This window comes from Thamnophis sirtalis, unplaced genomic scaffold (assembly GCF_051295495.1).
Source record: "Thamnophis sirtalis isolate CommonGarterSnake01/CBP01778 unplaced genomic scaffold, rThaSir2_p1.2 scaffold_8, whole genome shotgun sequence".
Classification (NCBI taxonomy): Eukaryota; Metazoa; Chordata; class Lepidosauria; order Squamata; family Natricidae; genus Thamnophis; species Thamnophis sirtalis.
Window position 1 is genome coordinate 39,868,045 of NW_028261388.1, and position 23,996 is coordinate 39,892,040.

Genomic DNA, 23,996 nt, shown 5'->3' on the forward strand with positions numbered 1-23,996 from the left:
ATTATTTCTGCAAATAGTAGTACTGAAATGCATCCTGCTTTTTGTGTATCAGTTTTAGCTAGAATTTGTGTAGGCACATTTGCTTGGATGAAGAAAAAGAATTCAGATTTGTTCCTTATGTTGTTTGCATTTTCTTCTATAGGCTTGAATCTTTTATCCTTACTCTTGTTTACTTTTCACTATATGCAGTGTAGTGCTGGTCTCTGTATTGCCTATCTTGCATTCATTAGCACTTTTAGTCCCCCTCAGTCATTCCTATTTTTTAAAAAACATAATTTTCTTTCTTTTGTTCTGTTTGTAGCATATGTCTTGTTTGGTTCTGAATGAGTTGTTTTCATTGCCTGAGTGAGTTTGAGACTGCATCCTTGCTGTTTGAAGTCTGAAAAATATGTTACTAGAAATTAAGTTGCAGCATGCAAACACATTTTCCTTAAAATAATTTGCTTTGCCAATAGCTGTGCTTATGCATCTAGAAAAACAAGTGGTTCTTGAGAGTGAGATCGTTAAACTGTTGTATGATTTTATTCTTTAAAACAGTTTTAGAAGGCTTTTATGTATAAGTTGAGAGTTTTCAAACATCGTTTCAGCAGTTTTTATAAGCTCTTTGGAGAAATTTGGAATCTGGTGCTGGGGGACTATTAAAATTCTGCCACAAAATATTACAAACCTGTCTGATCAAACTCTGCAGGGTTGATGTTATCCTATGCTCTTTTTTTTATAAAGGCAGGAAAAGCATGCAGAGCATGTATATGGAATTCTTCCAAACCCTTTATTAGTAGTGTCTATAGGAGGCATCTGTATTTTCTCTTAGTAATAAAGTAACATGGTATATTTCTCTGTGTATATTTCTTCTCTTCCATCATGTTGTGCTGTTTTCATCCTGTTTTATTTCCCAAAAGATGATGCTTCTGTACTTCCCCATTATAGGTTATGGTTGAATTTTGTTTATCAGATCAAATTGGTTCAATTCTTGAATAACAGTGTCAGTTCAAAACCTATAGTCATTAAATTTTACTCATATCTTGGTTGATCTGGAAAACCCAATGGTTATTAATGTTTGAAAAGAGGCAATAGATGGCCTGTAACTGTCTGGATTTCTTATTTATGTTACCTTAGGTAATTTTGCTTGTTATAGCTTCCTGAAACAGTATAGGAGACATATTACCATAGTTCTTTCTAAAGCATGATTTAATTATTGTGTTGATATTTTCTGAAATGTATTGAGTTTGGGTTTTTCCTGTAAAAATACTGATGACAGATACTGAAAATACTGACTGTGTAAATTATATATGACCTAGATCCATGATGGCGAACCTATGGCGCACATGCCAGAGGGGGCATGCACGCTGTCGCCAGCTGCTCTTTGGGTTTCCGGTGCTCCGGCGCGCGCAAAGACCACTCATGCACTCATGCTTGCGCCAAAAACCCAAAGACCAGCTGGCTGGCATGCACATGCACTCCGGCCACCTGGTCTTCAGGTTTTTGGCATGTGTGCATGCGTATATTCTGGTTTGGGCACTCTGTGCCAAAAAGTTTTGCCATCCCTGGCTTAGATTATGCCTTAGAATCCCTTACACTGCAGCATACTTGCTCTGGCAGAAAAGCCAAAGTTTAAAAAATCCAGTCACTTAAGACAGTTGTGAGACAAGCATGATTAGTATGAGTCTTCATCTATTTTTTCCTACCTCTTTGTTTTCCTTAGGAGAGAAAATGTTTCTGTAATAACATAATATGGAGGAAGCAAATGTTGAAAAACTAGGTATATAGAAATATCCTGCATGAAACACTTTAGTATTGAAATGAAGAAAAGTGATTTTGTGTCTATTAAATGGTTTTATGCTTTTACTTATTTTGTTCTAATGTGCTTTTCCCTTTTCTCCAGGAATGGGCATTAATCCCCAGAATCCTCGTGTTTCTGGTCCCAACCAAGCAGGCGCGATGGCAACTCTTAGCCCAATGGGAATGACACAGCCACTAACTCATAGTAATCAATTGCCCTCTCCAAATGCTATGGGAGCCAATATACCTCCTCATGGGGTTCCTGTAGGACCTGGTTTGATGTCACACAATCCAATGATGGGCCACGGTTCCCAAGACCCACCAATGGTACCTCAAGGACGCCTGGGCTTCCCACAGGGATTTCCTCCAGTACAATCTCCTCCTCAGCAGGTGCCATTTCCTCATAATGGTCCTAGTGGAGGACAAGGCAACTTCCCAGCTGGAATGAGCTTCCATGGGGAAGGACCTCTGGGGCGACCCACCAGCATGCCCCAAAGTTCAGCTGATCCAGCACTTTGTAAGTCTGGAGGTCCAGGGGGACCAGACTCTTTCACAGTTCTAGGAAACAATATGCCTTCAGTTTTTTCTGATCCTGAGCTACAAGAAGTGATTCGCCCTGGAGCCACTGGAATACCAGAATTTGACCTGTCCAGGATAATTCCATCTGAGAAGCCAAGCCAGACATTACAGTATTTCCCTCGTGGAGATGTACCAGGCCGCAAACAGCCACAGAATGTTGGGCCCGGCTATTCTCATATACAGGGAATGATGGCAGAACAGAATCCAAGAATGGGGCTGGCATTACCTGGTATGGGAGTCCCTGGTGGCACACCTGATATTCCTCTTGGCACAGCATCCTCTATGCCAGGCCATAATCCTATGAGACCACCTGCCTTTCTGCAGCAAGGAATGATGGGACCTCACCACCGGATGATGTCACCAGCACAAACAGCAATGCCTGGCCAACCCACCCTAATGAGCAACCCAGTAGGCATGATTCCAGGCAAGGATCGAGCTGCTGCTGGGCTATACAGCCATCCAGGACCCGTAGGTTCACCTGGTATGATGATGTCAATGCAGGGCATGATAGCACCTCAACAGAACATCATGATTCCTCCACAGATGAGGCCACGGGGCATGGCTGCTGATGTAGGAATGGGAGGATTTAGCCAAGGCCCTGGAAATCCAGGGAATATAATGTTTTAAGCTGCTACATAAAGACTGGATGGTTCCAATCCTTGTTGAGATGAGATTCCAGGAGCACAGTTTGATCATGCAATAGGTGAAAACAGACCAGAGGATGCTTTGGAAAATCTCGAATGTATGGAATTTCCTGAAAAACAAATGAATTCATTTTAACAGGTTGTTTTTTTAAAATTTATTTTTTAAAAATTATTTTTGTGTACTTGGGTATCCTGTGATGGCACCTGCTTTGAAAATCTGTAGCTGTATTTTGAGAATTGCCATTTGTCACGAGTTGCACCATTCTCTGTATGTTTACGTCCTTCGGACTGGCTTCTCCCAGGACTCACTTATCTTTGGGGATTATTTTTGTGTACTGTACTATATTGTAAAAGGGATTTTAGCAGAGACTTTAGTCTTGGGGGTGAAAGGCTGTTTACTTTTAGGTGGAAAATCCATCTTCAGAACTTTGGACTATTTTCCTTCAACTCAATCTATAGAAAAACCAAACTACAACCTCAGAGCAGAGTATTAATGAAAAGCACAAAAGGAACTGAAGTTCAGTGAGGGGGGTAAACTTAAAAAAAAAATAAGTTAAGGACATATTTTTCAGATTATGAGTGCTGTCCAGCACTTTGTCTCTCCCTCCCACCCCTTTACTGTCTCCTCCTTTGGCAGCTGCAATACATTGTATTATTTTGGGGAGCATATCTAGGAGAGCCCCTTCTTGTGCTGAGAGTGTTACCACTTTCAGGAAGAGGCTGGACTTGGACACTGTTACACTTGAAAGTAGTCTTACTGTTTCTTATTTTCTCAGCACCCCTGCCTCCTCCCCGCCCAGTGACATTAACGTGGGAGTGGAACAGACACTAAAAGCTATCCTGACTTTTTTGTGGCTTTTTTTTTGTCCCCAGCGTAAAACGTTCTGTGTAACCTCCATTAAATTTGGTACAAAACCACTTGCCAGGGCTGTGGTGTCAGAAAAATAAAATATATTGTTTCTTACAAAAAAAATTGCATCAGCTTCATAATATTCTGCCACAATCTATAGCTGCCTTGTATTTTCACTCACTTACCAATTTGTCTTGTATATTTTTTGTACTTCTAGAATAGTTACAAACTGGAATAAGAATTTATCTAAAATACATACTTCCTCTTAAATTATAGACTACCATGAAAAGTAACAGAAACAATATTGTGCCCTCAAAAGGTTCTTGAAGAGCTACCATGGCACGCAAAAACAATTCTTGAAGTTTCCAGTGAATTCCTAAGCAAACAGAAGTAATTTCTAAGCTTGCCTAAGTAAACAAACTGATACCAACTTCTGCTTGGTACAAATTAAATACAATACATGGTCCTTAATATATCTACATGGAAGGAAAAATGTATTGGAATTCCTTCTGGGCTCTGGGCCCTTTATGATTTTTATAATTGACTTACATGAAGAAACTTATCAAAGTTTTTGATGACATGTTACCTCAGCTGGCAGACTCTAAATTCAGAAGGATCTTGATTTGAATAATGGGCTCTACCCTATATAGCAGCAATACAGCGATAGAAATTGTTCCAATTCTGCACAAGTACAAAAAACCCAGATACAAGATAGATGCTACCTGGTTTGATAGTAGTTTCTATCTAATTATTAAATCTTGTGACAATCTTTATTAAATCTGGTATTCTGCTGAAGCATATCAGATTGTTGCATTTACAGATGTATAATGTCATGATCATAGGAAATGACAATTCCATTTTATGCTGCACTGGTTAGATCACACCGGAGTAATATGTTTAGTTTTTGTTACTACAATGCAGGAAGTGTGCTAAGAAACTAGGAGAACTGCAAGGTGGTTTGAAACCAAAGAGGGACTTGAACTCTAAATGCTACAAAGTCCTATTAAAGGAACTGGGAATGTTTAGTCTAAAAGAGAAAGCCAAGAAGCAGCAGTTTTCCAGGATTTGAAAGACTGTCATAGGGAAGAGGTGTGGATTCATTCACCATAGTGCCCAAGGATAGAACAACAATCCTTATAGAAATCCAAACTCACAATAAGGTATAATTTTCTGACATCAGAGTTAATCTGCCTCCTTGAGCTGGAGGTTTTTAAGCAAAAGTTGTGCAATTATTTGTCTGATAATAGTTTGATAACACTGTTCTGGGCAGAAAGATAGATTAGAACAGGGGTGTCAAACTCAATTTCATTGTGGGCTGCATCAGCTTGTGTTTGACCTTGGGAGGCAGGGTGGGAGTGGCCAGCTATACATCACTTCTGTCAGGGGTGTCTGTGGTGGCCTGAGAGCTCTGCCAGTGAAAATGGGTTGTTTCCAGGGTGGCCCTATGGGTCAGATCTAAGCACGCCGTGGGCCAGATCCGGTCCCCGGCCTTGAGTTTGACACCCCTGGATTAGAAGACCTTGAAGAACCCTTTCAACTCTGATTCTAATTCATCTAAGAAAGATGAGTCAAGTGGTGAACAAAGACCTGAGTTGGCAAACCTCTCAGATTATGTTCTTTCAAGAAGTTTGGACTCCTCTAACCATTTTAAATAGATGCCTGTCAGTGTTGGTAAGAGTGGCAAGCCACTAAAATATAAATTGAAAGCAAGCCCTATTCCTTACTAGCACTGATGACGTTATCTAGTTTGGGTAATGAAAAGTCAGTTAAGAAAGCAACCAAGCTCAGAGAGCATCAAGGACCCTTCATTTCAGCCCTGAGCTACAAACATTCTCCTTTATCAGAAGCTAATGTCCTATAGTCAAGTGGACAAAAGAAACTGAAGAGAGGCTGGGTGTTTCAGCAAGAAAATGACCAAAAAGTGTGCCTCAAAATTAAGAATGAAATATATACTAAGTTTTTTTAATGGATTTCACAGTTCCCACACAATACTGAGTATCTCTGAGAAGAGTATTTCTGAGCTGAAAATAGGGGGGGGGGGAGATCTCAAAAGCAATAGCGAGTTTCCTAGAACACTACAACCAACATTTGATAATTTAGCCAAAGAAGTGGGACAAAGGCTGAATGAGATGTCCAAATGTATGCATTAAAGTAATGCATACTTCAGTATGATTTTGAATCTGTAAACGGAATATAAATCGTAAGAATGCATTCATGTTTGCAGAAAGATTCAAGTTCAAGTTTGCATTATGAAGTTGTCAGCTGTTCAGTGAACATTCACTGAAATAGCAATAGCAGTAGACTTATATACCGCTTCATAGGGCTTTCAGCCCTCTCTAAGCGGTTTACAGAGAGTCAGCATATTGCCCCCAACAATCTGGGTCCTCATTTTACCCACCTCGGAAGGATGGAAGGCTGAGTCAACCCTGAGCCGGTGAGATTTGAACCGCTGAACTGCTGATCTAGCAGTAGCCTGCAGTGCTGCATTTAACCACTGCGCCACCTCGGAAATATTGATTAGAGCTGCCTAAACTTGCAGGCAATTGTATTTTGAATGTTATGCATATCACTGTTTAGCAGTGTAACCTTTCTAAACCTGAGTAGACTTCCCATGTAATCTGGTCTTCAATATGTACACACTTCTTTTTAAGAAATCTCACAATTGCCACATGGGTTGAGGGATACTGGAAACTAAAATGTATGCATCTGGAGATGGCCTTGGATGGAGACGGGAGAGTTTCCTTTAGTGTCTTAATACACGAAGCTAAAATGCAGGAGACTGACTGCTAGTCCTGCTTTAGGCCTGAAAACTGGCTGGGGAATATCTCAGCCCAGCCCACTTCACAGGGTTACTATAGGAAGTGTAAGAACTGTTTGCTGCTTTGAGTTATTTATAAAAATGATAAAGGCAGGATATTAATAAATAAAATTATAAAGGCAGGATATTAATAAGTAAATGATCTGTTTTCTCCAAAAATGTGTATTTCCTGCATTTGGAATAGCTATTAATAAATCACCTAAATTTATTACTACTGCCTTGCTGACAGATGTCAAGTTAAATATTCACAGTGCTTATTCATTTTTTCCCTTGCAGAGGAATCTTTATTAAGCCACCCTGTGCCATGTGTTTTTTGACTAACTCACATCACTTTGATACATTTAGCCAGGACTGGAACAATAGTTTCAGCCATAGCCTAACTTGACCAAAGCTAAAGATATAATAAATTACATGAAAGTAGTGAGTATGATCAATCTACACCCTTAAGTTTAACACAAAAACATTATTTACTATTCCACCATCTTAGCTGATCCATGCAAATCTGCAGGTCAGATATGAATTCTTTCACTATTCAGCTGTGGAGCAGGCTTGGAATTAAGCTTTGGCCAACTAGAAATATACTAGCTGAAGAATATCTATAGATAGTGAATTTAGGTAGCCTATTTTTGCTATAACCTATAACAAACTATCTGATTTTACAATCAGATTCTAATATTATAGTAAATACTATTAGTCTACACAAATACTATTAACAGTTAAGAGCCACATGGAATGTCCATTGATTTCACTACTTCAGCAATTAACATTGTCTGCATTCTTGAAAACAGTAAACATTTTCTGGCTCAATGATACACACAGCTAATTTGTTTAACCATTTCCCCTAGGATACCGTATCTAATAAGCTCTTTCCCATTTCAGGTTTCAAATGAGAAATTATTTTTCAGCCTTAGCTTTATTAACTGATGTAATAAGGACAATGTGATTTAAAAGAAATAAACTTTATTATCCATAATGCAAGTAGTTTCTAAGAGCTATACTTTTAGGCAGGCTCTTCATTTAAATTAATATTAATTAAAAATAGGTAGGAAAAATTAGTTCTGTGATTATACCTTAACTTAAAAAAATTGTATACAAAGATGACTGTATTCATCTCAAGTTAAAATGGTTAGTAAGATTCAAACTTTAAAAAGCAGACCATGTTCTTTAAGTATAAAAGGAAACTTAAATATATCACTGAAGGAATATATTATATACAAGTGAAACTTGAAAAATTAGAATATCGTACAAAAGTTCATTTATTTCAGTAATGCAACTTAAAAGGTGAAACTAATATATGAAATAGACTCATTACATGCATAATTGTGATGATTATGGCTTACAGCTCATGAAAACCCCAAATCCACAACCTCAGAAAATTAGAATATTGTGAGAAGGTGCAATCTTCTAGGCTCAAAGTGTCCCACTATAATCAGCTAATTAAGCCATAACACCTGCAAAGGGTTCCTGAGCCTTTAAATGGTCTCTCAATCTGGTTCAGTAGGAATCACAATCATGGGAAAGACTGCCGACCTGACAGTTGTGCAGAAAACCATCATTGACACCCTCTTTAAGGAAAGCCTCAAAAGGTAATTGCAAAAGAAGTTGGATGTTCCCAAAGTGTTGTATCAAAGCACATTAATAGAAAGTTATGTGGAAGGGAAAAGTGGAAGAAAAAGGTGCACAAGCAGCAGGGATGACCGCAGCCTGGAGAGGATTGCCAGAATAAGGCCATTCAAAAGTGTTGGGGAGTGGACTGAGGCTGGAGTCAGTGCATCAAGAGCCACCACACACAGACGGATCCTGACATGGGCTTCAAATGTCGTATTCCTCTTGTCAAGCTGCTCCTGAACAACAAACGTCAGAAGCGTCTTACATGGGCTAAAGAAAAACAGACTTGGTCTGTTGCTCAGTGGTCCAAAGTCCTCTTTTATGATGAGAGCAACTTTTGCATCTCATTTGGAAACCAAGGACCCAGAGTATGGAGGAAGAATGAAGAGGCACACACTAAAAGATGCTTGAAGTCCAGTGTGAAGTTTCCACAGTCTGTGTTGATTTGGAGAGCTATGTCATCTGCTGGTATTGGTCCACTGTGCTTCATTAAGTCCAGGGTCAACTCAGTCGTCTACCAGGAGATTTTGGTGCACTTCATTCTTCCTTCCGCATACGAGCTTTATGGGGATGCTGACTTCATTTTCCAGCAGGACTTGGCACCTGCCCACACTGCCAAAAGCACCAAAACCTTTTTCAATGACCGTGGGATTACTGTGCTTGATTGGCCAGCAAACTTGCCTGACCTGAACCCCATAAAGAATCTATGGGGCATTGCCAAGAGAAAGATGAGAGACATGGGACCGAACAAGCAGAAGAGCTGAAGGACGCTATTGAAGCATCCTGGTCTTCCATAACACCTCAGCAGTGCCACAGGCTGATAGCTTCCATGCCACGCCGCATTGAGGCAACAATTTCTGCAAAAGGGGCCCAAACCAAGTACTGAGTACATACTCATACATATGTTTCAGAGGTCCGATATTGTTCTATGTACAATCCTTGTTTTATTGATTGCATGTAATATTCTAATTTTCTGAGATTGTGAATTTGGGGTTTTCATGAGCTGTAAGCGATAATCATCACAATTATGACACACCACGGCTTGAACTATCTTGCTTTGCATGTAATGAGTCTATCTCATATATTAGTTTCACCTTTTAAGTGGCATTACTGAAATAAATGAACTTTTGCACGATATTCTAATTTTTTGAGTTTCACCTGTAGAATGATATGCTAATTGCTTTGACATTAATATTATCTGCAGGTAGTAATGTATACCTTGTCTAAAATAATTTACATTCTACTACTAATGCTCATTTCCAAAAGGTAAAACCATGATTCATTTTCACCATTATAACAAGCTTATTCTTGCTGTTTCAGCTACTAAATTTTAACAGTGATTAATACATTATTTTTACAATATTTAGAAAGAGATGTCCTTTCCTGATCAATTGTGTTGTAAAACTGTCTCTTCTGTTTGGGAACAAATCATTTTATACACCTGTGGCTCTGTGCTATATACTGAAAGAGCATTTAAAAAATCTTCTAGTGGACACAAGCCATCTTTACATCCTCTGGGAATCAGCTCCTATAGTAAAAGAATTAATAAAGTTATTTTTTAAAAAGAGATTCGAATAGCCATCCTTATATAAAATAAATCTGGACAGCTAACAAATAACAAAAGACTAATTAAAAAACCAACTCAAACCACCAAGCCCTATAATGGGTGTCAAACTCATGGCTCAGGGGCCAGATGCGTCACATGCTGGCCACACCCATCCCCGGTTAGCAAAGGGGGGAAAAGTTGGAATACATCATGTGATGACAAAAGTTTGACATCTCTGCTCTATAACAATCTCAATGCAGAATCACAAATATCAGGCTCTCGTCCCCTCCTGACTCAGCTACCTGAAGTAAAATCTAAGTTTTAACCAGAAGGTGAGGAGGAAAGGGGCTTTTGTAAGTCAGGAGGAAGGCTGTACCACAAGGAAAGCTCAGCTGTGGAAGACACTTGTTTCCTAGGTCCCACTATATGACATTTAAAGGAGGCAACCTGAAGCAAGCATCTACCAAACTAGTAAAACAGGCGGAAGCGCTTAAGGAAAAGCAGTTCCAAGGGTAACCTGGTCCCATGCCATATACCTTTTAAAGATGACAATCGGTACCTTGAATTGCCATTGGATCTATTTTTGAGCACAATTCCCCAACTTTTTGGTAAATGGGCTCATTTCAAATTTTTAATGCATTTCACGGATGTGTTAATTGCTATGGGAGAAAAAGACAGTTGCCCTGAGCAATGAAAAAAAATCTAATGAGACACAAAGCCCATATGGCATCTAGGGGAAATTGACACATTGATACTAGCAGTTATGGACCTAATTTATAGGGCACATCAGTTATTGAAGGCACATTGATTATTTCTTTGAAATAATAAGTATAGAAACAGTGCTTATTGCCTCAATTTTTAACAAGGCAGAGATTAGAATAAACCAGGAGGGCAAAGATCCAGTATGCCATTTTCAGAAAGTGATATGATCCAGGGGTGAAATGCTACTGGTTTGGACGGGTTCGCCCGAACTTGTAGTAAAAAAATGCTATCAGTTCAAATGAACAGGTATTTCCGATGATCAGCAGTGATGCACGATTTATATTAGCTAGAAAGCAAGATTTCCTGCTTTCTAGCTCATCTAAATCATGTGGCAAAGCGGATCCCCTCCCCCCGCTGTTCTATTTACCTTTGCAGGCATGCTCAGTAGCAAGCTCCGCCCACCCACCCGGATATCATCACATCCATTTTTGATGCTCTGCACATGCCCGGAAGGTTCTGCGCATGTGTGGAGGTGGTGCGCGCGCTCACATTTGTGAACTGGTAGCAAAGGTAAATACTGTAGATTTCACTCCTGATGTGATCTGTTATATTGCTTGAATATTCATATAAAACGTGCAACCTAACACTTGCTAAGGGGGCCCATGTAGTAGTATCGGACCAGAATTTGTACCTCTCCATTATAGATCAGTCGTATAAACCAATCCTTGGAATGCTGATAGAGTTCCAGAGTCACATCTGCTGCATATGGAGGCCACTTTGAATTGAAGACCCCCATCGCCACCAGCAAAGGGAAGAGTGTAACATCATGAACAGCATAGAGGATGAGCTTCCTAAATGCAAAATGAACATAATATCTTCTTAACACATTCAATGTATAAGTAACATTTTAATAATAATTTTATTATTGCATGTATATTTATTCCATTTAGGATTAGTTTTCATGAACAGTGAAGTAATATTTTAAAACACCATCCTTTTGCAAAGATTTCATTCTCAAAGCAATTTAGTTTCATTTGAACAGCATAGAAGCTCTATAAACAACATGATTTCACACAAGCAGAAGTGGCTGGATTAAATGAAGAATGCTTCTTCCACCTAGTGGAAATATTCAAGAATCTCATGGTAGCTATTGTGAAAGACAATCATGTAATCTATATTAAAAAAACAATTCAGGCGATTTTAAAAAAATCATCCCAATTTAAAGCATGTAAAGACAAACCCAAAATATTAAAATTGCCATGATTTCTTACAAATCTTGCTTGCATTCCTTATCTAACAAAGTTTCCTTTAACTCAAAGTTAGTCACCAGTGTTTTCCAATGTTTACCCATTTTCCTTACATCTATGTAATACAGAAGGGCCTCTATTACACATGTTTGTTCTAGCATAAAATTTCCAAACAACAACAACAAAAGACTGAATGGGAATTGTGTGGCTATGTTACGAAACCAATAATCCTTTTCTTCTTCCAAACATAGGCTGAAGGATCTAGCCTTAAATAATCCTTGTAATCAAGTGTCCCAAAATGAGTTTTTAAGAGGATAGCTATGCAGGCAGTCAAAAACAATATTGAACATGCAGGAGCTAAAACAGTGGTTCTCAACCTGTGGGTCGGGACCCCTTTGGGGGTCGAATGACCCTTTCACAGGGGTCGCCTAGGACCATTGGAAAACACATACTTTGATGGTCTTAGGAACTGAGACACCAATTTTATGGTAGGGGGTCACCACAACATTTGGAACTGTATTAAAGGGTCTTGGCATTGGGAAGGTTGAGAACCACGACCTAAAATAATAATTTAATAGCAATTGCCTAATAATTGTCCATTCCAGGTTCCTATGTAGTATAGTTCTTAACAGCATCGGACTTTCCTTTCACTACCATATACAATCCTGATTGTTTTTTAGAAGGCCAGATCCTGAAGATGAAACTCAAATACTTTGGCCACCTAATGAGAAGAAAGGACTCACTGGAGAAGAGCTAGGAAAGATTGAGGGCAAAAGAAGAGGACGACAGAATAAGGTGGCTGGATGGAGTCACTGAAGCAGTCGGCGTGAGCTTCAATGGACTCCAGATGATGGTAGAGGACCGGAAGGCCTGGACGAATGTAGTCCATGGGGTCATGATGGGTCAGACACAACTTCACAACTAACAACAAAAAAATGATTGTCCCTTCACCATCCTACTAAGCAACCCCAACTTTCTTATTTACTTTCCTAACCCATTAGTGATTAGCCAACACAGTCTCATCATTCAGGTTTTTTATATTTTTCTGAATTCCTGGAGGGGACTTTGATTACAGAATTACTCAATAGAATTAAAATAGACAAATGTCTTGCCTATTCAGATGTTTTGGACTAAGACTAGTGTTTCCCAGTGCAGAATTTAGGGACAGATAACAAGTAAATCCACAGCTTTATACTGTGTCTGGTCTGGTCTCTATCAATTGCATGTAAGGTCCACATGTACTTATTTTGATTAGCAAGATGTGCCCAGAGGAATATTCATCTTTGAATACTTCTCAATTATGTGTTCTGTTGCAAGTGAAGACAGAGAGACTAATGTCTACAATTTACATACCTGGTCTTAATATCAGAAGAGGGAGGCTCTATTGCCTTCATAATGTTGTCCTCTATGACATTCAGGAGAGGACCAACAGTCATCTGAAGAACCTCCCTATGGGAAAGAAAAATGTTAAATACTTTCAAAACAAGTCTTGAATTTATAGCCTCTATCAGTTCTACACAAGTGGTTTAACAGGTAAGAGAGCTTAAAGTATTTCTAAAGTACTTCTTCATTTAAAGTTATTAGTATCAATCTGATGCTGCTGCACAGTCATCCCATCCTCACCTTGAATTGTTTTTTGTAATATAAAAGAATGAGTCAATAGCTCTCTGCTCAATTAGTTGCATAGAATTCTTCAAAACAGGGTAACTTGGTAGGTCATGTGCCTGAAAAGATAACATTGTGTAAATTAAGTAAAATACATGTCTAAAAATGACATATCTAAGGTTAGATCACTAGCATGTACATACACCTGCATTTTTACTTGAAGTCTGAAGATCGATAACGAATAGTAATTTTGACATAAATTTTAGGTGATAGCAAAATGGCACATTTCCTTGGCCTAAAATAAAATTATATGGTCAGGAATCCAGATATACTGACATACCTAAATATAAATTAAACCATAGTATTCAAAAATTAGAAAAATGCTAGACAAGAACAAAACTTGAAAAGTCTACAAATTTGCGTAGAGCAGGGATATGTCGCAAGGAACTCTGACTTTCCAATGATATATGCCATTCATACCATCCAAGATTCCTTGAAAAACAACCTATCTTTACTGCATAATAAAATGTGCAATGTGTGTTCTGATATTATTTCCAATTGATGAAAATATTACAAAAGCCTGAGCCATTTCCTACATTCCTACAGACTTTAATACAGATTCAGCTGACCTCCAAGTCTTTCAAAGATTTTGTCGAGAGATCAACATAAAAAGCAAACCTTAAATATAGAGAAATAGAGCTTGAATTTTAAAAGGGTTACCTTAATCTTACACAAAGACCTAATTCATATTAATTACAAATGGGAACTGCATACACATTATTTGGTCCTATATTATATTAGTAAAAAGCTGGTCCAAGTGTTCCCTTGCTGTTGTCTTGCCATCTATGTTTAATTCAGACCAGGGATTATGGGAATTGAAGGAGATAAATGACATTAGCTGGAGAAATACAGCATTTACAAAGAGGTACATTTAATAATAATAATAATAATAATAATAATAATAATAATAATAATAATAATAAAGTTTTACCCAAAAATAATGGAAATACATGGGATGAGGAGAGAAGAGCAACAGATGCGATCAAGCATATAGGCAAGATACAGCTGGTTAGAGAATAAACAGATTCAGTTCAGACTTGCAAAAGAATGCATTTTATGTTGTTTAAAGGAAGATGAACAATTGCCTCACTTGCTGGATTGCTTACTCGTCTTCCTACTTCTGCAATGAGGTATCTTGCATATTTGATTATGATTTCTTGAGTGTGGCTTTTCCCACAGAATTGCATACATCCCTTTAATAGTTGAAGAAAATAGGAAGTTTACCTGTTCTGCAAAAATGTTGTCAAGGAGAACAATGAAGTCTACTTTTTGCTCATTACTAATGCCCAACTTTTGTTTAATGTTTTTCAGATCTTCTAAGAGGTCTTGGTGCAAATTCAGACTAGCCCATCCATCTCTGTCAAGGAAAACAAATTGCTTCAGGTATTTCTTAATTTTTGCTTTGTAGATCAGAAAAATCAACACTGGATGTATGTTTAATGTTTTAATGCTTGCATCTCTCGAAAATAAAGGGTATAGCAATGTGAATTTCAGAGGCTGAAAGTATCATTCAGCATGTTGCAGAATCTGCAAGTATAAACCTATTTAGGTTTAGACCTAAAGTTTAGGTCTATTTAGGTTTATACTTCACTGAGGTCTTTTTTTCCAGCTTTCTGTGTAAAAAAACACAATTGCTTTAAGATATCAGTCAGGTTCTGAACCACTCTTTCTGCATCCTTTTCAAAACAGTTATATAGAAGATAAATTCAAAATCAATTTTAAATAGCAAGAGCTGATTTAAGCAGACGGTTAACTAAATTTCTACTTATATTATTTCATGTTTGCAACATTTTAAGAAAATACCAGTATCTTTAAGATCTATCCATACAACTACAGGTAGCCCTTGAATTACAAAGGCAATTGGGTGTGGAATTTCCATTGCAAAGTGATGTAAATTGTAAAGTGTGACATTGCATGACATCCTCACTTAGTGATGGCAATCCCTGCAGTCCTCATTGCCATGGTAAAGTGAAGATTGTGGGTCATCGAGCACCTCTTTGCAATTTCATGTTCGCTTGCAACAACCAAAATCAGTAGGGAAGTGGCAAGTCCCAAATATTAAGTGGCAGCCATCAGGTGGAGGAGGAGATGCAGGCTGTCAGGAGACTTGGGGGTAGCTGCTACTTGTATATAGGCTACAATCACTATATGGGCATCATCAAGAATGGCAGGACTGAAACTTACATTATAATTTTTTCCTTTTTAGTACAACAGGATCAGTAATTGTCACTTTTCTTAAGCATAGATTTTCAATGTAGATTATGGCCCTCATAACAAAATGGCCATGGACGTCCATAAGAATACAACTGATTTATTACATGATATACTGTATGGGTGAGACTTTTTACAGCTATGCAGGATGTTCATTACCATCCCATCTGACTTTTGCTTTTGTATGACATGGGGATGCTGTAGGAAGTTAAAACCCAACCCTCTCCTAGAAAAATGAAATATCCTGGGAAATATTGAAAAGGCAGAATATTATATTTCCCTGGATAAGAAATGGAGGAACATGTTTTTAGGCAGGAAACAGACTCACTCTTAATAGCCCCCCACCTTTGTCAATGGGCCATTAAAAGGCCTGAGCCAATCTATTCTGCATAACAAAGATCTCCTGCCTTCAGCCCCAGGGTGATGACATTAAGGCATGATAGTATTAGCCCTTTATCCATCTCACCACAGGGCACCTGGGAAGAAGCAATGTTCAACCAAACCTGGACTAAACACAGCCTACAGAGGTGCTCCTGCTTGGCCCCATGGGAGTCTGACAACCAATCAGAATACAAGCTCAGGTCCAAATCCCAGAGAGGGCATAAAACCAGGGACTTTCATCATCTCTGTCTCTCTTTCTTTTTCACCCGACATCTTGAAGCATGTGATCCCCCTTTTCTGTTCAGGAGCTCAAGACATGTGATCCTGTCCACCATTAAACCACCTTTCCAAGCAGCCTCCATGTTTCCACTGTCTTTTTCCCCACTTGGAACTGAATCCAGGAAGACATTTCTTCCAACAATACTTTAAAATTTAACATTGAGCAGCAGCCTTCTATATTATTATTATTTCTTCCCAAGAGATTCCCTGGATTAAGTACAGGGGCCAGAGGCATACCTGAAAATAGGGTTGTATACTAGTTCCCATTTAATTTGGATTCCATGTATATGGAAAAAATAGATGTTGTGACACATGGGACCTCGTAGCTACTATTGAAGGACCCACGAACTAAATATCTTTCTTTGAATATCAGCACAGCATATGATTGAGTAGCTGTTGTAAGATACCATATCTTACCTTTTTTTTTCATTTCAACTCCAGGGAGCCTTATAAAAGAATTTTATTCATTTCCTAAACTGCATATGGATTATGCGTAAGACTGTTTATAATAGCTTCCTGGGAGGTTTAGTAGTAGATCATGAAATACAACTGTGATCTGAGCAGCTAATGAGCCTTTTTCTATTTTGCATGAGCTTTTTGCAGTTGTTCTTATTACAGAAATTTGAGACTCTCATAATAATTATTACAGCCGTTTGCTGAAGGCTTTCATAGCTACCTACACTAACCCTATAATGATGGTGAAAAAAGGCAAGGTAGAACTTGCTCCCTGCATACACTTGGAGCATGGCCACATTCTTTGAAGACCAACTGCACACAACAAGCCAAATTTAACTACTATTCCCAAAAGCATAACCAATGAATGTAGGAAAATGCATGCTGATTTTGATAATGATGCTATCTTATATCAGTTGGCATCAACATGGAGCCCACTACATACTTTAAAATTATTCTGTTCAGAAATCCAAATTAGAAACCATGGCTGTTTTATACAAGGCTATTATAAGCTGCTTTTTGGCACATCAGTGTTTTTTATACATACAATGACATCAACCAAAAATATACTAGCAACTCACCTATGCATAAGTTTAAGTTGTTGGCAATTCCCTGGATTGGGATAAAGGATTTCGGATTCTGCCTTATCTGTGACAATGGTAACAGCTCCTGGGTAATTAAGAAAAATTGCTCTTTCACAAATTGTAATATCAAAGAGGTAAAGCAGGGGTGTCAAACTCAAGGACTGGGCGCCGGATCTATTTTCACTGGCAGAGTGTTGCAGGTGGCTGTTACGACTGAAATGGAGCTCAGGAGCCACACAAGTGACATTGAGCTGGCCACGCCCACCCTAGCCCGGGCCATTCCCCTGAGGTCAAGCACAACCCTGACGCAGCCCTCAATGAAATTGAGTTTGACACCCCTGATGTAAAGGATTCATACTAGGATTTCTTGCATTCTGGAATATAAATCCACCTGAACTGCATTTTTGTTTTTAAATATTTGTAGTATCCTATCTATTTTATTACTAACCAACCTCAGTAAAGAACTTTTCCTACTCTTCAAAATCTACATGCCTCTATTCCTAAGTACATTACTTTCTAAGTTAATGATACATCATGGCTGCAAACTAAAAGGACCCATTGTACAAAATGCCAATTAAAATCCAGTATTTATTAACACACTAGCTGATAACCTGGTGTTGCCTGGGTATTTATAGATGTCGAAGCATTTGTCTGACAGGAAGCCATTGAGAGGGGCCTGTCTCCCCCTCCCATGCCCATCATCCCTGCCTTCTCTCTCCCCCCTCCCATGCGCTCCTCTTTCCCGCCCTGTCTACAATCCTGGCACTTTGCCCAAAAGCATTTGTCTGTCAGGGAGCCATTGAGAGGGACCTTTTTTCTCCCTATTTCCAGGCCCATCATCCCTGCCCTCTTGCTTCCCCCTCCCATGCGCTCCTCTTTCCCACTCTGTCTACAACCCTGGCACATTGCCCCAAATCCATCAGGCACTTCCCTATTAGTTCACTAATAGTGAACATCACTGGGCTAACATCACTGCTGGCTTTCCAGAGGAAGCTGCTAAGGAATTGACATCACAAACAGTTGCCGCTCTAGGCTGCCGCACTCACTCTGCTTAACAGTCCAGGTTCTCCCTTCTCCCTCCCATGACATCAAAAGCACTTGCCACTCTAGTACAGTCTAGTACGCTGCATTCACTCTCCTTAACAAGCCAGGTGTTTCAGAGTTATGCTGGAACACACAGATACACACACCAAATTTGTTTGAAATTGCTTGGGGTGCTCGAGTTTTGCTGGAACATACATACATACAGCCTTTTATATAGGATAGGAAGGATAGGATAGAATAGGATAGGATAGCATAGAATAGCATAGCATACAAAGATAGGATAGCATAGGATAGATGAATAGATAGCTATAGAAGAATAGAAAGAAGAAGAAGAGGAAGAAAGATTGACATAAATTTACCAGAGATAGATTCAACTCTTGCATTTAACAGCTCATACTGTGAGCTTTTTTGTAAATTAATTTATATCACATATGCCTAAATGTCTTAAATCAAAACCTTTAACAAGGTTAACAAATACTGGGGATAACAAATCAAATCTAAGCTCAAAGACTATCATCTCTCCCTAACATCTCTCATGACTGACATCTTACCAGCTTTAAGGCAAAAGAACGCTTACTTCTTGGTAACCTATAAATCCTCTGACATTCTGGATCCCAGAACTTTCATCTGTTCCACACAGAATTTGGAATTTATTGGGCTGCCTTTTTAGTGAGGTTTTAGATAATGGATTTGGGCATTTTTACACCTCATTTTATGATAGAATTTTAGCTAGTTATTTATGGGGTTATCCACCTAGACAAAGTGACAAAATAAGTAGGAATCCATGATGGCAGATATGATATGAAGCAGAACAGAAAACATAGTAGTGAAAAGCTTCCACCGCTAACCTTCTTTTTGTTCTCGATATAGCCCAGCTAACAAACATCGTGTGGATTCCAGATTCCGATCAATATTAGTGGAACGGACTCTGCAAGATATAAGGCAGCCAATGAAATGAAGTGGAAATGGCCATTGCTTTCAACACGCTCCTACAAACATTATGGATGACTATTACAAGACTCTTGAAATTAAATGTTGTGTAAAGGTTAAGATGCTGAATTATGAGGGGCAGAGATACAAGTTCTATTCCATCCTCAACAATGGAAGCTCACTGGGTGACTGAATTAGTCTATTTGTCTTAGACTAGCCCACTTCACAGGACTATTTTGTGTATGTGTGGGGGGACAAGTTTTGCATTTTTCTTCAATATTAGGACATACTACATAAAATATACTACTTACAAGACCTCAGAAGATTTGTAGGATGATGACAGGAAATTGGACTCCTCAATATAACGTTTTCTCAGCCGTTCCCCCAGGGTGAACATTTGCTGCATGCCAACTTTGGTCAACTGTCCCGCAATTACACCTCCCTAGAAAGAGAATTTTTTTTCACTTAAAGTTGCTCACTAGAAGGCAGGAAAATGCAAAGCTTTGGAAACAAAATACCTTCAGCACTGTTTTTTTGTAATTTTCTTCATAAGGAGAAAATGGTCTTGGTCCACCAGTGAGATTAGTTACTATGTAGGGAAACTTTGTTTGAGCAGGGATCTCCAGAAGAGTAGGATCCCAGTCTACCTGTTTAAAAAACATGATAAAGGTTTGATTTTTTTAAAAATCATAAGTTCTAAACTACATATACTTTTTCAGTTATTACTCAAGCTACTCCTTAACTTCAGTTTAATCAACAATGGGATAATAGGAATTAGAACTAACTAGATGGTTACATTTTGCTTAGATGTAGATGCAAAAAATGTATTCATGGCCCTTAAGACTGAATATATAATAAAATAAAGAATGTTATTAGCAATAGCAGTTAGACTTATATACCGCTTCATAAGGCTTTCAGCACTCTCTAAGCGGTTTACAGAGTCAGCATATCGCCCCCACAATCTGGGTCCTCATTAAATATCTAGTCTATCTATTACCCTTCAGATATTTCCAATCTTGGCTGTCCTCAACATATTGAAAGCTCCTTCAGATCATTAAGCTGCAGTCAAAATCAAAATTCAAATATCCCAATCATTAACATTCATTGTAAGCAAGCCCTTTTCCAGGAAATTTCACTTGCTCGTGCACATCAATGCTTCATGCCCTATGAAATAGATTCAGTGCACAATGCTCGTCTTTGAACCTATGAATACTGTAACATTTAACAACAACACAATTGTCATAGTGGATCAGGATGCCATTTCCCCCTTTTTCTATTAGATTCAACAGGGAGCAAAAATCATTACTCCACCTCAGCAAGTTTGGAAAAATTATTTCCAATTCCATAGGAACTGGAATTCTCTTGAAAATATGTTATTAAGCTGCAAAGTTTCCTTTAGAAGATGTGTTGTTTTTTCCTAATTTGATCTATGAAATGCAAACTTTCTGAAAACTTGATCTTGTACAGTAATACTGCATACTTATCATAACTTAAGCTGTACAAACATGTAAAAATGAACTTTGCCACGAGTAAAACAGCCTTCCATCTTTAATCTTAATTGTGCTGCAGTCATGATTATAGCTGGACCACTTCCAGGAAAAGCAACTTCTATTCCAGCTCACCTGAAAAAGAGCAAAGTTCTTGCAAGCAGTCCTCTGTTTCCAAGAGGAAATCACCCAAATCAGGCATCCTCTTTCACAACCAATGTTTGTAAAATATGATCGCCTATGGCTAGTGTCATTGACACAAGGAACATGAATCTCAGGGGGACAACGTGCTATGGTCCATAAGAGTCAGACAAGACTTAGTGACTGAACAACGTACACTGATCTCTAACCAACATCCAGTGGTTATTAAGTAATCTAAATTACCCAGCTCTTTTACATGGTGCTTACTAAGTTATCTAAACTTAGTAACTATCCTGTAAAGGAGACTGGTAATTGTGTTTCCAAATCGCACTTCTTCGGAAATTTTGGGTTAGGTCGATATGTGATGCACACCTATAAAAGCATTGGAGGTTTTATTATCGCTCCCACCGTCGATAGTCCACCAGAGCTTTCTTTACCGACCGTATCAGCCGCTGATAATCCAGCCGGGTGCGGGAGAAAGGAAGGCGGCTCACCTGCTCGATGCCCGGGATTGTCCGGAGGGGCGTGCGAGCGCCGTGCCGAAAGAGAACTTGCACCAATTTCAGCTCTGGCCGGCCGCTGCCGCTCTCTCCGTCGCTCTTTGCAGCTTGGGCCAGGACGTTCTTCTTGCGGTGCGCGTAACAAGACAGAGCGCCCACCATGCCTACCCGAGCCCACAGATCCATGCTAACGTAAAAGTCTCAAAAGCCAGAGGAAGTAGAGGCTCGACTGAAGACAAACCGCCCGCGTCCTTCCCTGCCTTTGCTTGGGAACGCAGCGCTTATTATCATGGAACAGAAACACGCGCCCTCACTTGTATCCTCCGGTTGACAAATAACGCGGCTGAGACTTCCCGAAAAGAACTTCCCAACACATTGAGGATGGCGGCGGATCATGGGAAATGAGGTTTCCTTTTCTGTCCCTTCCTCTCTCGGCAAGTTGCCGCTAAAAAACTACAACTCCCAGAGGTCATCGGGGCACTTAAATCTCAGGGCGGGAGCTGCGGGTTCTTTTTATCTGGTGGCGGTGGCTGGTACGCGGTGGGGAAAAAGAGTGGCGGTGGGACCTGAAAGAGTTTGGCTTTGATTTAACTTAGTTATGGCACGGTATATTTGCAATACAGCAAAAAAAAAAAAAAAAAAAAAAAAAAAAAAAAAAATTCAAGTCGGTTGTGTATTAATTTCGTAGTATTAATCACTGATAGATGCAAAAAGTGCCAGTTTAAAATATTCTACACCTGAAACTAGTAGTGATTTTGTGATTAGTACAGTATTATTTGAAAGTAAAGGTTTTTTTAAAGGGGCTCAGTGTCTAAGACGCTGAGCTTGTCGATCAGGAAAGTTGGTGGTTTGAATCCCTAGCGCTGTGTAACTGAGTGAGCTCCATTACTTTTCCCAGCTTCTGCCAACCTAGCAGTTCGAAAGCAAGTAAAAATGCAAGTAGAAAAATAGGAGCCACCTTTTGTGGGAAGGTAACAGTGTTCCGTGCACCTTCAGTGTTTAGTCATGTCGGCCACGTGACCACGGAAACGTCTTTGGACAGAACTAGGTCTTCAGCTTTCAAAATGAGATAAGCACTGGCCCCTAGAGTCGGGAACAACTAGCACATGTGGGAACCTTTACAGTATTGTTTTATTTTTATTTAATAAACACAGAAATGAAAATATTCTTATTTTATACCTGCTGCAGAGAGTGCAAGAACATATCGACAGGAATGATTTTCCTTCTGAAAGATCATCACAAACTTAAAATGCTCTTGCTGTAATTTTCCTAGTGAGAAAATCAATTATTCCCCATGGAATCTGTTCACACTTGGATTTATTAAATGATGGCAGTTGGATAATTGCTTCAGCACTTGCAGTGTGCATCGCCTAAATATTCATTATTTATCAGTATTTTCTAAGAAGTTTTTATTTCATGTCACTGAATCAGTTAAAAATAATGCCGGATTTAATGAGCCTGTCAGGTTTCCCTCGTGCTTTCAATTAATAGACTACGGTCTTTCCAATGGAGAAAAATCAATTATCAAAAGTCCATTAATGTGAGCTACTGCAATAAAATGGGGAGGCAGGGAGAGATGCTCTGACAGGCATGAAGCCTTGGATTTTTAAATAGGCCCTAGTTCACAATTTAGTTAAGTCACACACTAATTAAGACAGAAAAACATCAAGCAATTTATGCATGTGAATTGTCATATGAAGTTAGCAGCTGCTAGCCGATCATGGCTGATTTTGAAAAAGCCAGACAAGGTTGGATTTGGTTAGTATTTGGATGGAAGATCATTTGTAAAAATTGGGACTATAGGCTACACTTGGAAGTAACAAAAAAAAATCCAGAAAAAGGCAACATTCCTAGCATTCTATACACACATATTTATGTCATCAATTACAGTTCAGCTTGACTTGAAAAACTTTTAAAAATTGACAAAAAAAAAATCCAACTATCCAACTATCTAGTTTCTGCCATCAAAATGCCGAGACTTTTTGGCTAATGGTGCAGTCATAGTTCTACAGAGGAATTATTGAGTCTGCCATCTGCACTTCTATAACTGTCTGGTTTGGTTGTGCAACCCAACAAGACAGACAGACTTCAGAGGATAATTAGAACAGCAGAAAAAAAAAACAATTACTACCTGCCTGCCTTCCATTGAGGACCTGTACACTGCATGAGTCACAAAGAGGGCCATGAAAATATTTACATACATCCTGGACATAAATTGTTTCAATCCCTACCCTCAAAACAATGCTATAGAGCGCTGCACACCAAGACAACTAGACACAAGAACACTTTTTTTCCCCAACGCCATCACTTTGCTAAAGAAATAATTCCCTCACCACTGTCAAAACATTCACTAAGGCTGCATTACTATTACTATTAGTCTTCTCATTGTTCTTGTCACCCATCTCCTCCCACTTACGACTGCAGGACTGTAAATTTGTTGTTTGTATCTTTAAAATTTATATTGTATTAATTTTCCTGATTGCTTATTAGTCATTTGCTATGACTATCATTATGTGTTTGGACCTTATGATTCTTGATGAATGTACCT

The 23,996-nt window shown here is 38.9% G+C and overlaps 2 protein-coding genes across 2 annotated transcripts in view; one reads left to right on the forward strand and one right to left on the reverse strand.

Moving 5' to 3' along the window:
- The window catches only part of BCL9 (BCL9 transcription coactivator), a 30,526-nt gene extending 26,551 nt beyond the window's left edge, over positions 1-3,975 (forward strand). The window contains exon 7 of the mRNA XM_014076618.2: positions 1,883-3,975. Coding sequence (XP_013932093.2) covers positions 1,883-2,985 — 1,103 coding nt within the window. The 3' untranslated portion in view covers positions 2,986-3,975. The remainder of the gene's footprint in view (positions 1-1,882) is intronic.
- A 4,446-nt stretch (positions 3,976-8,421) lies between these two features.
- Positions 8,422-21,860, reverse strand: ACP6 (acid phosphatase 6, lysophosphatidic). The gene is made up of 10 exons (XM_014076619.2): positions 21,443-21,860; positions 19,839-19,967; positions 19,632-19,762; positions 19,239-19,318; positions 17,344-17,431; positions 14,663-14,795; positions 13,397-13,497; positions 13,127-13,222; positions 11,218-11,377; positions 8,422-9,806 (listed from the first exon to the last, which is right to left on the reverse strand). Exons 1-10 carry the CDS (start codon positions 21,632-21,634, stop codon positions 9,666-9,668), a joined length of 1,251 nt encoding a protein of 416 aa, XP_013932094.1. The 5' UTR covers positions 21,635-21,860; the 3' UTR covers positions 8,422-9,665.
- Positions 21,861-23,996: the final 2,136 nt, after the last annotated feature.

Excerpts from the sequence above, each read along its gene's own strand:
- ACP6 (XM_014076619.2), bottom strand. The coding sequence starts at position 21,634 with ATGGATCTGTGGGCTCGGGTAGGCATGGTGGGCGCTCTGTCTTGTTAC. Across the intron at positions 19,968-21,442 it reads CAATCCCGGGCATCGAGCAG|GTAGACTGGGATCCTACTCT; the intron begins GTGAGCCGCCTT and ends TTTTTTAAACAG. Across the intron at positions 11,378-13,126 it reads TCTTCTGATATTAAGACCAG|GAAGCTCATCCTCTATGCTG; the intron begins GTATGTAAATTG and ends TTTTGCATTTAG.